The sequence below is a fragment of the Neovison vison genome, chromosome 14 (assembly GCF_020171115.1).
Source record: "Neovison vison isolate M4711 chromosome 14, ASM_NN_V1, whole genome shotgun sequence".
NCBI lineage: Eukaryota > Metazoa > Chordata > Mammalia > Carnivora > Mustelidae > Neogale > Neogale vison.
The window spans coordinates 18,499,599-18,514,183 of NC_058104.1; the positions used below are offsets into that span (position 1 = coordinate 18,499,599).

Consider the following 14,585-nt stretch of genomic DNA (forward strand, 5'->3'; position numbering starts at 1 on the left):
AGAGCTGGCCTGGTGACCCTCCAGCATCTTCCTGTGCCCAGCATGGGGCAGGACAAGAAACAGAACACCTAAGCCCCAGGGCTGGACCTTTAGCACAGCCGCCTCCAAGCAAGAACACACAGGCGTGCAACAGTGTCTTCTGCAGAAGCTAAACTCAGAGGAGGAGGAACACTGTGGGACCCAGAAGAGCAAGGCGAAAAGCTACTTTGATGAAATACATCACAACTGACTGCTGGGTACTTAAGTTAGGGGCAGACAAGCCTACAGCTCTAACCCTACAGCCATTCAAGTTCCCCTGCAACTTCTGCTCCCCATCCCAGGCACAGGCCGTCAAAGAGGCATCTGAGAGTCTCTGAAGGGCTCTCGGGTGGAACAAGGGCCTGTTCAACACCACTTACTGTGCCCCGGAGCAGGCTGCTGTATGAGCAGAAGCTTTAAGGAGGCAGATTTGGACTCACGTCATTAAGGAAGGCACTTCACAATCACAGGGGCTTAAAACTGGAACAAAGAGCCAGACCAGATAGTGAGAGTCAAGCCTGGGAGGTATTCAAGCGCTGTACCAGAGGACTGCTGATTCAGACACTCTTCACCCGTCAGCTGCGGCAGGGGCTCAGCACGCATCTAAGGCGGCTGTGGGTAGTGACTGGGTTTAGTCTGGGAGGAGATTGGTCCTGCAGCACGGATTTTGACGATCTTTATGGGATTCTGAGCTGGGAAACCAGTGATTTCCCCAGAGTGACTTGAAACTGTGGCTTACCACTTCAGACTTGGGACAGACACCCAGCCCTTCAAGGCATCCAGGGCTGCGCATCTCAACTCTTACTGTGCATACCGATCACCTAGGATCCTGTTAAAATGTGAATTCTGATAGAGGAGGTCTGAGATGGGGCTGTAGTTTCTCCATTTTTGCCTGTGCAGACTGGTCTAAGGTCTATACTTTTAGAAGCAAGAACCCCACTGATGAGGCAACAGGAATTCACACAGGGAATTCGGTCTTATGTCCACAAAGCCATGTGGCCAGAGGTTGGGGCTTTCAGAGACTCTCAGATGCCTCTTTGACAGCCTGTGCCTGGGATGGGGAGCAGAGGTTGCAGGGGAACTTGAATGGCTGTAGGGTTAGAGCTGTAGGCTTGTCTGCCCCTAACTTAAGTACCCAGCAGTCAGTTGTGATGTATTACTGTGGCACTGGAATTTACTGGAAGTCAGATGCCAGAACTGACATTAGGTGTATCCTTTGAAAACTCCTAACTATTCAATAAAATCCAATTATCTCTATACAGGAGGGACAGCTCAAGATCAGTGACAACCCAATCTCAAGAAAACAACTCAAAGAAAAATCAACAAAATCTCAGCATAGGCCAGGAAGGTAACCAACAGTGTGGCTTAGATGATGCAGGCAAGTCCCATCAGCAGAGGTAACCACGGAGCGAATGAGGCAGTGCAGTGGGAGAGCATCTGTAGGGAGTCTGCCGGCAAAGTAGCGCCTTGGCAGGCACAGCAAGTCTCCCAGCAGCCCCCAGGGGCCCCAACCTCTGGCCACAAACACTCCCTCTCTCCTCGGATCCCCTCTCCTGCACAGGAACTTCTGAGTCTGTGCTGGTCGTGTGCACACTGTCTGCGCTGTGTGGAGTGTCCTCCCATCGTTACCGTATTGGAAGTGGGCTCCATCAAGCCCGCCTCCAGGGAACGCAGGTCCTCCCCTCCTTCCTGTGGCACGACTGTCACGTCACCGCACTGTATGTATTCTGACTCTGGCCCTTGACTTGGAAGCTGTTGGGAGGGCTGGACCCACACTTCCTCCCTGCTGCCTAACCTCCCAGTGCGTGCATACCACCAGCACAGTCAGCTTCAGGTGAGGAGGAAGCATGCTGCTAGAACTTTCTCACTCACCACATCAACCTCTGCCCTCCCAAAACCACAGTGCTAGAGAGAGCCAGAAAAGTACACTCAGGCCCGAAACCCCGTTTAAGGGGCATTTAACCATTACTTACGTAAGTGCTTTCATTTCTTTTACAGAAAAGTTACCAGAACCTCGTATAAAGTTAATTGAAGTATTCCTGGGTGACTACATTATAAAATCAGCCTGGTGACACCTTACATTATGACTGGTGGAAACACTGTGGCTTACCACTTCAGAGCACGCACTGGCTCAACTGTCACAACATGCAGCAGTTACAAGGATGTTGAAAACACACACACACACACACAAAACAAACCCACATTTATTTCTTTTTAAAACAAAAACCACATAACTATTTCTTAAAAAGAGAAATCACAAAAGTTTAACATTGTCATGGCAACACTTAAAAACAAAAGGTCCCAGAAAAGCCACACCCCCAAACGAGAGGTTCAGAATGAAATCCTAACGTATTATTCATGGAATGAATATTTTGGCACTGAAAAAGCCTGTTACTGAAACATGTCCTAAAACACAAGAAAATGTAACCACCACAATATACTAGTTTAAAAAAACAGTTTTACACTGTGAAGAAAAACAGGTTTTATCAACAGAACTACTATCCCAAATACACGGTTCTGAGAGACCTACATTCTTAGAACTTCACTTCATGTAAGAGAGGGCCTGGAAAACTGAGTATTAATTCTAATTGTGGTTCAAGAAAAATTTAACTGATGTGGGGAAGTGCCTTTTTAAAGGAGACTTAGCGTGAGTCCTTCTGCAGGGAGGGAAGACGATGGGCCCCCAAGCGGCCACCCACTCAGGAGGGATGCCCCCTGCGTCACTAGAGCAACACCCACGGCACCCTAAGGAACAGCGTGCTTCCTGCTGTGTCCTGGGCCCCAAGGAAACAACCAGAGAGACAGCCGCACAGGCTCTCCAGGCAGCTGCGGGGTCTTGAGGCAGATGGTCAAGAAGGATGAGAGCAATGAACACGCAACCACAAACAAGATGGAACAGACGAGATGGAGGAAGATGAGCAAGACTGTGGGGCTGGAGGCTGCAGGGAGCGGCTCCAGCCCGAGGGGCGACAGGACACCAGAGGGCATGTCCCAGTTGTCCAAGCTGAGAGACACACCCAAAGACCACAGTTTAACCTCTGAAGTGACAGGAAAGGACTGAAAACTGGAAGAGATGCTCATGCCTTCGCTGCTCTGATACCCGCAGAGGGCAGGGACCCTCCCCATCAGGGAGCCACGTTCAGGCCTCCTGAGCAGGGGCCTCAGCTCCACCAACCAGCTAAGGGCTACACGATGGCTCGAAAGACAACGGAACGATGGGATGGTCAGGATGCGGCCAGTCCTGGGGCAGAGACTCTCAATCTGTGCCGAATAAATTGTTAGTCACAAAAACAGGTCTGGGAACTGCCTCTGCATGGAGGGCAAACCTCCCAAGTGTCTACATGTGGCATTTCATGCTGACCCTGCCTGCCTGACTCTTCCACTGCGCAGCCCTCTCCAAACTTACTTTAGGATAAGGCATTTCAATTCCAAAGTAAGTGTCCCCTCTCTTTCCCCCTCCCCTCAGAAGTCACTGCCATTATAGTGACATGACATTCAAACCCTCAGATACTGAGTGTCTCTGTCCAGACATAGGAAGCCTCGTCATGTCCGCTCTGCGGTCACAGCGACCCTCCTCCTTTGTTCTGCTCCACTGCTGCCAACTGTGGTGTGTCCGTGTGCAGGGGTGGGGAGGAGATCCCCAAGTGGCCCTGCGCACACAGAATCCATCTCCTGCTAAGCTCCGCTTCCCCCGGTGTCGCGGGGCAGCTCCAGCTCCGTGTCCGCTCGCCGCTAGACTTTGTGCTCGTCACTTCTGCCCTGCTTCCTACCTCCTCTCCCGCACTCTCTTTCCAAGTAGCTGTTCTCACCTCCGAGCTTCTCTACCCCCAATGCTCACTTACTTTGTTGGTTTCGCTTGTCACTGGCATTTTTCAAAGGGAGGCAAACAGGACAGTCATGTCGTGTGCAGTTCTTCCAATGAGAGATGATTTGTCGTGAAGATGCACAATGGGCAACTATGACCAGAAAAACAACGAGATGTTATTTTTCTATCCAGATCGTCACACTTTCAATTACACCTAAATTATAATGCCAGATTCCATAAGAAAATGGTAACACGTGTAACCATAACACAGTACAGGCAGTCCTCAACTTACAAACCGGGTATTTTCCAAAACGTTTGTAAGTCGACTGGTGAGAATTCTAAACACAAATTTCCCACAGAGGCAATGTCATGGATGATGGTGATTAAGGTTCAGCCCACAAAACAAAAACAAAACAGAACAAAAACTATCTGACTTGAAATACTGAACAACTGGAATGAGAGGACAAATTATGTCATGTCACTACGGAAAATAAAAATTCTACATTATGTTCAAGGATGAAACCAGCTCAACACTAAAGTTCAAGAAATACATACAGAGAAGCAAATGAGAAGTCTGGGGAGATTCTAAAGGGGACGCCGGGCACTTTTCTTAAGTACGTGAGAGGGTGACTGAGCCTAGCGGTTACTCTGAGTCTTCATTCTCACTCCGCACCGAGGCGCTGTGACTCCTTTCTAAAGGTCTAGCATGACCCTCTTCTGCTTTTCCATCAGGATCACGGTTATGCTGGGGACTCACAAAGGTCACAAAAGGAGAGAGAGGGAGGTCAGGGAGAGAGTCTCCCGAAGGTCCAGGAGCACAAGTAAGAAGAGAGAGGAGGAGGACAAAGATGAAAGGAAGTACAGCTGTTAGTAAGAAATGCTCTCTTTGGCAGACTTGAGGTGTCCGCGAGAAAAGACAGGAGAAAGGGAGCATAAGACACGCCTGATTCACCCCCTTCTCAAGGAGAAGGAAGGAGGTGGCAGGGATGATACGGTGAACACGGCTCCCCGTACCACGGATCGTGGCCTAGGACAACGTCGCTGGTATCCTGATCGGCCTCAAGAGGAAAGGGCAGAGGAGCAAGGCAGGGGCCCGGCAGTCGGAACACAGGAAACAGCTGTAAGACAGATGCGCTAGGTTTGGGGAGGGGCGCGCACACGCGCCTGGGCCATCCTCCCCGAAAGAAAACCAGGCTCTAGACATTTATGGTAAGACAGTGCTCAACAAGTGACAAATGTCTTCTGTGACAGAGGAAGGAGGAAGAGAACAAAGGCAGGGCCCGGCCTCATCCAGCAGAAGCTCACAGAATATTAGGAAACCAAACCGCCGTTTTCCTGAGTAGGCGAGCAAGCCCGTGGCCTGTGCCTAGCTGGTGTGTGCAGACAGAGGCTGCAGGAACCTTACTAACAGGAGAGCACCCAAAGAATACTGAAGACACATTTCATCCTAAGCTACGCCACCAGGATTTCAGAAAATGGCACTTACCTTGACAGGCTTTCCCAGCCTGACAGTGTGTCATGTGATTCAAAACATTTTTCATGGTTCGACAGTGTGGGAGAGAGCAGGCCCGGACCTCTCCATTCGCTTGCTCTCGTCTCTGACACTTGTGGGCGTGAAGCAGGAGAACCAGCTGCTGCTGTATGAGCTTGCGCTTCTCAGGGTCCGCGGTGGGGCCCGCCGCAATCGCCTGTGTGGGGACAATTCCCACTGAAGTCTGCATCTGAGACTAAAATAAAACAAATTAAAACATTTTAATAAGCCTTCAAAGGTCTAATGCACATTCATTATTTCTCAAGCTAACATTAGAGCTGATGGGTAATACTGGCCACAGAGAGAAGGCAGCTGGTATGGTTCTCTTTAATTTACCAGCAATTTTAAGGAAGATCCAGAAGCACAGAAATAAACCAACTCAGAAAGCTGATTAAAATTCACTTGTGCGTGAAGATCTCGGCGCAAGAAAATGACGCTTTTTCTTGAATTACCATAACCAAACCCAGCTTCTTCTATGATATACACAAGTGCAGGAGGGGCTGTGGGCTGTCTGAGCTTGAACCAAACAGAACTCTTGTTTCCGTGAGGCACACACCACCACACACTGGCAATTTCTTATGGTTCAACCTGATGAGAAAGACTGTGGAGGCCTGGCCGGCCACAAGCCACTGCGAACCCCCAGCACATCAGAAGAACCGCAGCCCCGCACAGAGCGGGTCTCACTACCTTGTGGCCAGGACACTGCTTGCTTCGCTCCTGACCTCTCCTCAGAGGATAATGGGAAACACAGCCTTAAAGACCCTTCTGCACAGCTGCTCATGCTCAGGAAATGCTTTGCTTTCTATTAAAATGTCAACTCAAATATCTGACAAGTTTTTCAAAAAAGTACTTGATGATCTGCTAAGGTTCAGAAAAAGTGTTTAATTGCTTTCATCCTTTTAAACTAACAAGCAAGGCCGACCACACCTCCCGACCACAGAGAACGGGAAAGGGACCTTGTGGGGTTGTCTTACTCTGTACAGACGGCCGACATCCTTCAGAAACTCACTGAAGAAACTCAGGGAGTGAGGGGACTGCGACGTTGCTACTGGGAAATAAGACAGTCCATGGCGCCGGGCTAACCTCCTCTCTGCCCCGACCCCACAGCTCCGGGCTCCCAGCAACCCCACCTCCCCCGGAGTCCGTCACCTCTCGGACTTTTCATGTGAAGCCACAAAGCCATCTCCCCGCCATTAGGAGGGAAAAACCACACAAACATTTCTTAATGAACGCAAACTCATTTTAAAAATGTTAGAAGAGTTTTGTTTTGTTTTGTTTCTTTACAAGAACTCAGAAAGTAAGTATGTAGAAAAGCTCAAGGATCACAACTCCTGGAAGCCTAACTGGGGTCTGGCGCAAAAACGAAGTCCTAGCTGCGAGGCACAGCACGCTGGCCAGAGAAGCACCGAATCCTAGAGTGAGAGAACTCTCCTTCCTCACGCTAATTTTTCCCCAGTGTAAAAACACCATATGCACACTGCAGAAAATCTGAAAAGCAACAGAACTATGAAGGAAATGATTAACACTTGAAATCCCCACATCTGGAAGTTCACTCTGAAAGCACGGACAGGTTTTTCTTCTTGCAGTCTTTTCTTCTGCGTCCATGCCTAGGTACGAACCATAACCAATAGCCTTCTCTCTCACTCACTCACAGACACACACGACTTGGTATTTACTCCAGGCTCTGTCCCGTATCATTAAGTTGTTTCATACAACATGACAGCAGGATCTGTAACAAGCATATGGCTATTCATTCATTTACCCAATCTCCCACTGCTGAACATGGAACTCTACTCCCTGCCCCCTTTCCTTGCAACTTAAAATACAGCTTTCACAAGCAGCCTGACTACGCCTCCAGCAGCATTCACCCCGATATTCAAAGTGTCCTTCTCAATCAGGCAATTCCCACAGAGAGTCCAATCAGAAATCAATAGGAATGGAGAAATGGAGGAGGACCCTTGCTTAGGCTTTTCTCTGTTGCATTTGCAAAAATATCAAATATACAGAAAAGCAGATAAGAAAGCTTACCACTATCACACCTAACAAAGTACCCAATAATTTCTTAATATTCATTAATACTTAGTCCATATGCAACTTCTCTAGTTGTCCAAAAAGTGTCTTTTAGAGTTGGTTTGCAGAAACAGGACCCAATTAAGGCCCACAGCCCACATTTGATGGTTGTTTTTAAGATTCATCTATTGCTTCCCTCCCCCTTTATTTTCTCATGATGCTGACTTGTTGAAGAGAAACACAAGGAAACACAACTCAAAACTACAACGAGACACTGCCAGTTGTCCTAGTTCCTAAAATACAGAAATGCTACATACAAAAATATAAATCGTATTAAAGTCGGGTGAAATGCCTGAACTTACAATTGAATTATAAATAGACTGCCTTTAGGTTACTAAAAATTAACACATTGATTCTCATTTGGGATGTTCTTAATAGCGTTTTTTCGGCTACACTTACCGTATTTTGAAAGCTCAACATGTCAAAAGAGCACAGCGGCAAGTTTAAGGCACAGGTTCATCAGCAGATGCTCAATGAGATCAACACAACATAGACACGTGTCTCAGGCAAAAGGGGAACAGAAGACACACCTCAGGTGCCTGAGCCCTCCTAAGGACTCTGGAGACTTGTACCGGGCCCGTCCACTTAGCAAGGTGCTGACAAATACGAGGCGGAGTCAAGTGCCTCCACTCTCAGACTGATTATCTGAGGAGACGGGAGAGCCGCAAGGACGGCATGCATCCTGAACACCACCAGAAACAGCCTTCAGATGCCACCAACGTCCCTGCTCATGCTCGCTGCCCGGGTGGACTGAGAATGGGGGGAAAATGCTCAGACAAGAACCTTCCTTTAAATAAAACAATCCCTGCCATGATTTAAATCTGCCTAGAAGAAATGTACACATTTTATTCAACAGCCAAGAAAATTCCAAAAAACAGTAAAAATAATGGGGTGACCTATTTTGTCAGATACCAAAACTATAAAGCTATAGGTTTCTTTATTTGTAAGTCTGGAGAAAGACCCATGTGTATATGAAATTAGTATATCATAAGATGGTATCTCAAATTGGAGGGTGGTGGTAGCGGCAATATGTGACTCCTACGTCACCTTAAATATAAAGTGAATAAACATAGATTAAAGTTGATTAAAGTACTAAAAAAATAAAAACTATTTTTAGAATGAAGGTAAGAAAACCTAACCCTGAGACCATGAATCGAAGCTGAAGGCAGACACTTAACTGAGCCACCCAGGAGCCCTGATAGGACCATTTTTTAAGGTCCTGAAATGTCTGTTTTCCAGGAAGACTATGACATTTATTATCATATAAAGAGCTCTTAAGGGAAAAAAAACAACAGAAAACAAAAAGCACCACCATGCCACTGCAACATGTGTGGGGGAAACGTGCGGACACCTCAACAAAAGAAATACAAGGATATGACAAACACGTTCCACGGCTCGAGAGGGAGGAAGGGTCTTCCCGACCACCAGTGGCGAGGAGGGAAGGAACGGACACTTCCCCTTAGAAGCATGAACGTGGACCCCTCGCTCACGCCATACCCAAACAGTAACTCGGAACAAACCCAGGACCCACCGGGGGCACTGAAACTGTGGCGATCTCAGAAAAATCACGGAGTAAATGTACATGATCTTGGACCAAGCAATGAGTTCTTCGGTAAGTCACCAAAAGCACACACAGCAGCCACAACAAAGAGAAGCTGGACCTCATTAAAATTACAAACTTTTCTTCAAAGGACCCCACTGAGAAAGTGAGAGACAACCTAAAGAATGGGGAATATATTTGCAAATCATAGATGTGACAGGCACTTGCATCTAAAACATACAAAGAACTCTTACAATTCAACAGTAAAAAGACAAATAACTTAATTAAAAAAATGGGCAAACTATCTGAGTATTTCCCCAAAGAAGACACACAAACGGTCAATAAATACAAGAAAAGCTGCTCAGCCCCAGGAGCCATCGGGGAAACACAACTCAGAACTACAACGAGACACTGCTTCACGCCCCCAGGACGGCCACGGTGAACAGCGCAGGCCCAGCACGTGCTGACGGGCATGTGCAAAGCCAATGTTAAATGGAGCAGCCACTTCAGAAAAGAGTCTGGCGGCTCCTCAAAAGGTTAAACCTAGGGACGCCTGGGTGGCGCAGTTGGTTGGACGACTGCCTTCGGCTCAGGGCGTGATCCTGGAGTCCCGGGATCGAGTCCCACATCAGGCTCCCAGCTCCATGGGGAGTCTGCTTCGCTCTCTGACCTTCTCCTCGCTCATGCTCTCTCTCACACTCTCTCTCTCAAATAAATAAATAAAATCTTTAAAAAAAAAAAAAAAAAAAAGGTTAAACCTAGAGTCACCACAAGACCCAACAATTCCCCACCTAAGTATTGACTCAAAAGAAGTGAAAACTGCTCACTCGAATGTCTGCAGCAGCATTAACATAAGAGCCAAAAAGCGGAAAGAACTCAGATGCCCACTGAACGGGGAATGGAGAACAGACCGTGATATATCCACGGGATACTATTCAAGCACAAAAAGGAAACACTGACACGCGCTGCATGAGGAACTCCTAAAACATCATCCTCCGTTAAAACAGGTGTCACAAAAAAGCACACACTTCTCTAACTGTCCAGAATAAGTCATTGCACAGGGATAGAAAATACATTAGTTGCTTCTGGCTGGGAGTTCAAGGAAAATCGGGAATAACTGCAAATGGTACGGGGTTTCTTCTCAGGGTTATACAACTGTTCTAAAAGTGGTGAGGGGCGCCTGAGTGGCTCAGCTGGTTAAGAGACTGGCTCCTGGTTTTGGCTCAGGTCATGATCTCAGGGCCCTGGGATCAAGCCCCTCATTGGGCTCTGCGCTCGGCGGGGAGTTAGCTTGAGGATTCTCTCTCCGTCTCTCCCACTCAACTCTCTTTCTCTCAAATTAAATCTTTAAAATTGATAGTGGTGATGGCTGAACACTGAATTGTGCACTTTAAAGGTGGGAATTGTATGGTCTGAGTTGTATCTTAGTAAAAAAAAATTTTTTTAAAGCTCTATCTCACTAACCACACACAAAAAAATTAAAACAAAAAACAAACAAACAAACAAAAACCATTTTCCATCCGTCAATCTGACCAAAATAATACAATAACTGGTACTGATGAGGGTGTAGACAATTCTCCGGTGCTTTGGTGATAGTGCAATTTAGTGTAACTCTGGAAAGCAACATGTATCAAAGAGTAAAACGTGCATTTTTTGGATCCAGTAGTTCCACTTCTTATAACTATTATTAGGGAGCTAAGAAAATGGGCTAGCATGCTCAACACTCTGTGCAAAGACAGACATCACACCTTAAGTTACTAAAAACCGAACACCTCTAAATCCTACAGAAGGTGGGCAAGTTATTGGCTGCAGACCTAGTGAAACAATATGCAACCATGAAAAAGAAAGGCAGACCTCAAGTGACCCTAGTCAAAAAGCCATGTGGGAAAAAATGGCCCAGCCAAGCCTGGCCCAAATCCATGACCCCCTCAGAACTGTGAGATACAATGAAATGATTGTAACATGAGGGTAACAATAATAACCATGTAGACCTTTATGCTTTCACAAAAAGCAGTCTATATAACATATTAAGCTAATAAAGGAAGTTAAAAAAATACCATGAAATCATTCAGTTTTTCCTTATTAACTTTATACATCTGTACCTGGTTCTTCAGACAACCTTGTTACAATGACTTGGTGGCTTTCCCCGGGCAGGGGGAGATCCTGCTTGTAACCATGTATTGTTTCAATGTTTTACAATAAGTGTGTACCATTTTTAGAATGAGAAAACATTCTACTTTGGAGAAAAAAGAAACCAGAGGAATCAAGAGAAAACACTTAAGAATTAATGTGCAAATTAAAACTGTAAAGATCCCAAGGGCGCCTGGGTGGCTCAGTGGGTTAAGCCGCTGCCTTCGGCTCAGTTCATGATCTCAGGGTCCTGGGATTGAGCCCCACATCGGGCTCTCTGCTCAGTGGGGAGCCTGCTTCCCCCCCTCTCTCTGCCTGCCTCTGCCTACTTGCGATCTCTTTCTCTCTGTCAAATAAATAAAATCTTTAAAATCAAAAATATTAAAAAAAAAAAAAACAACCCATGTAAAGATCCCAGGAGGTAATTAAGACACATATTCTGCAATGCAAAGGTGGTAAAGGCCTTCATCAAAAACCAATCCAAACCAAAATAAACCAAACCATCAAGCAGTGGTTCCTAAACAATCCCCAGTAAAATCCCTCTGAACCAACTCCCCATTCCCCTTCCTAGACTAGGATTCACAAAGCTGATGCAGAGCCAGAAGCATTTCTATTTGTTAACATTCTCTGTAGGGGGAGCTTTATTGGTTTAAGTGTTCTACTTTTTCCCTGATTTTCCAAAATGAACATGTATGTACTTTCACAGTGAAAAGAAAACAAAACACTGCAAAGAAAAAAGGCACATAGGTGAGTCTGATGCAGTGTAGACCTGTCTACAAAGGGAAAGTGCCAGAGGCCATAGGACAGAAGAAGTTACATTTTCTCCATAACCATGAACAAATGCAAAGGCCATCAACAAACTAGGAAAAGATATGTGAAACACACAAGACAAAGCAAATAATCATGCAGGTGTAATCCCTTCTCCCCCTCTTGGCCAATCTGCATTTCTCAAGTTCTTCGTACAGTGCTCAACAAGCAGCAGCTCATTTAATACCCCATCACCAGGGGAGAAACTCATCTGGGGCCAATCCCGAGGTACAAGAGAAGTAACTGGGGCCCAGAAGGGTGCCTCACACTCAGAGGGTCTGCTTGGCAGTGCAGAGGGTGGCCTAGCAGCGAAGCCGCACCCTTCAGCTCTCTGCGGCCTACCTTGACAGAGGGCTAACCACAATGCTTTTAGAAAGTGTTCTAAGAGAGCCTAACAGAAACAGATAGAAGACAGGAACTAAGCCACTCAGGAAAGAAACGCATGTCTCTAGAGGTGGCTGGGTGGCTCTGTCGGTTAAGCATTCAATTCTTGATCACAATCTCAGGGTCCAGGGATGGAACGCTGTGTCAGGCTCCATGTGCAGTCTACTGGAGAGTCTCCCCCTCGGCCCCTCCCCCTGTTTGAACCCTTGCTCACTCTAAAATAAAGAAAATCTTAAAAAAATAAAAAGTCTCGGGCGCCTGGGTGGCTCAGTGGGTTGAGCCACTGCCTTCGGCTCAGGTCATGATCAGGGTCCTGGGATCGAGTCCCGCATCGGGCTCTCTGCTCAGCAGGGAGCCTGCTTCCTCCTCTCTCTCTGCCTGCCTCTCTGCCTACTTGTGATCTCTCTCTGTCAAATAAATAAATAAAATCTTTAAAAAAAAAAAAAAGTCTCCAAATCTAAGTACTTTAATTCTCATCAATAAAGAAAGAAATGCAAATTAGCATAATGAAACATAATGAATCTCCTATCAAAGGACAGAGTGATCACGCCAGCCACAGAAGCACTGTGTAATACTGGAGACAAGGTACACAACTTTCTGTTGAAGGCAGTATCAATGGTATCCACCAAAAGCTTTAAAATTGGGGCGCCTGGGTGGCTCAGTGCATCAAGAGTCTGCCTTTGGCTCAGGTCATGATACCAGGGTCCTGGGATGGAGCCCAACAAAGGGCTGTATGCTCGGCAGGGAGCCTGTTCCCCCTCTCTTTCTGCCTACTTGTGATCTCTCTGTCAAATAAATAAATGGAATCTTAAAAAAAAAAAAAGCCTTAAAATATATGTAACATCCATTTCGGGAACTCAAATGAGCTCGCATGCAATTCCTAATCACGGAAGGAGGGGTCAGCGTGGTGTAGGAGTCACCACGGCTCGGTCATGAGTCTGCGCTGCATCTGAGCATTCAGAGACGTGAGGGCCAGCAGGGGACACAGAGCTCATTGGGCCAGCAGCTGCAGGGTCACAGCCTGCCTGCCCCTCTCCAGTCTTTGCTGGATTTGGCCACATGCTCTTTCATGTACCACTTGTCACCATAACTTAATCCTTGTTCAGACCCCACCCATCAAATGACCCTGAAAAGCAAACTTTTAATATTCTGATATTCCTTAATATTTAAAGGAATCTAAGATGTACTTTTCTTAGAATTGTTATTGTCACACAGGTCTGAGTAAGCAGCACCAAACCCATGTCTGTGTATGCCCTGTATTCTATCCTAAGGATATAATCACAGATGTGCATAAAGAACACATATAATAAAATCTATCCTGGCATTCTTCCTAGAAAAAAGTCATCTTAGATTAAGCATCCAAGAAAAGACTATGTGCAAACAGTACATATCAGGGTAGTACAGGGACAGGCTGGGGGAGGGGTGGTTGGAGGCAGGGGGTGAGGAGGTAGACGTGCTTCCTCTCTCTACACAACTACCACCTTAAGTCTACTCGAGGCCAGGACTCCTGGAGACAAGCACTTCAGATTAACCTGGCCCAAACCTTCCACATCTCCAATGGGATTCAGCCCCATGCTCTTCTAGCATCCTTCCCATGGCCCACCTGGAAACCTGACTTCTCCCCAACCTCCAATTAAACTCAGAAATGACACCAAAGCAAACACCAGGTGGGACACAGAATTGCTCTGCAATATGTGCTTGTTCTGATTCCCCCAGAAGGACCCTAGAACAGCTGGGTACGCTAAGCTTTGGTGTCATAAAATAATAGAAAATGCTCATTAAGTGCATACAGCTATCAAACTAGGAAGAGGCAATAATTACTGTTGAGATGATAAAGATCAACTAGTAAGGAAAAGAACACAGCTATTTAGATAGACCAAATAATGTTTCTTGTGTTCTCTCCTTTTTGCTTCATGCTTATTGGTTTTAAGAAATAAGATTATCTTACAACTTAAGATTTATGATCCCCTAAGACAATAACTTAAAATGCGCAAGCTGGGCAAGAATGATTCTTAAATAATCTTCCAAATAAGAAGTGATTTTAGAATAGAAAACACCAAGGAAGGAAACATGATAGATGGGGGGAGGGGGCGGCAGCAAAGGCGCAGGACTAAAAACTGGACACTCACCCTGTTCTCTCCGCAGCCTCGGGCCTCAAGTCCACTCCTTCCCAACTGGAGTCAGTCTGCCAAGGATGGGTGAGCGGTACCTGCTTCTGCGCCAATAAACCCTAAGAGGTAGGACATGCTGGATCTACTCCTATGGCCAAGGTGACGGGCTAGCCAGACCAAGGGTCTCAA

General features: G+C 46.4%; 1 protein-coding gene across 3 annotated transcripts in view; it reads right to left on the reverse strand.

The window, feature by feature from the left end:
- Positions 1 to 14,585, reverse strand: part of LOC122895878 (CREB binding protein) — a 124,679-nt gene that overhangs the window by 46,498 nt on the left and 63,596 nt on the right. For 2 of the 3 annotated variants that reach the window (XM_044233648.1, XM_044233647.1), the window contains exons 4-5: positions 5,310 to 5,550; positions 3,861 to 3,974 (exon numbers count right to left, since the gene is read on the reverse strand). In XM_044233648.1, the coding sequence (XP_044089583.1) occupies positions 3,861 to 3,974; positions 5,310 to 5,550 (355 nt within the window). The remainder of the gene's footprint in view (positions 1 to 3,860; positions 3,975 to 5,309; positions 5,551 to 14,585) is intronic. The other variant, XM_044233649.1, reaches the window with a different exon arrangement.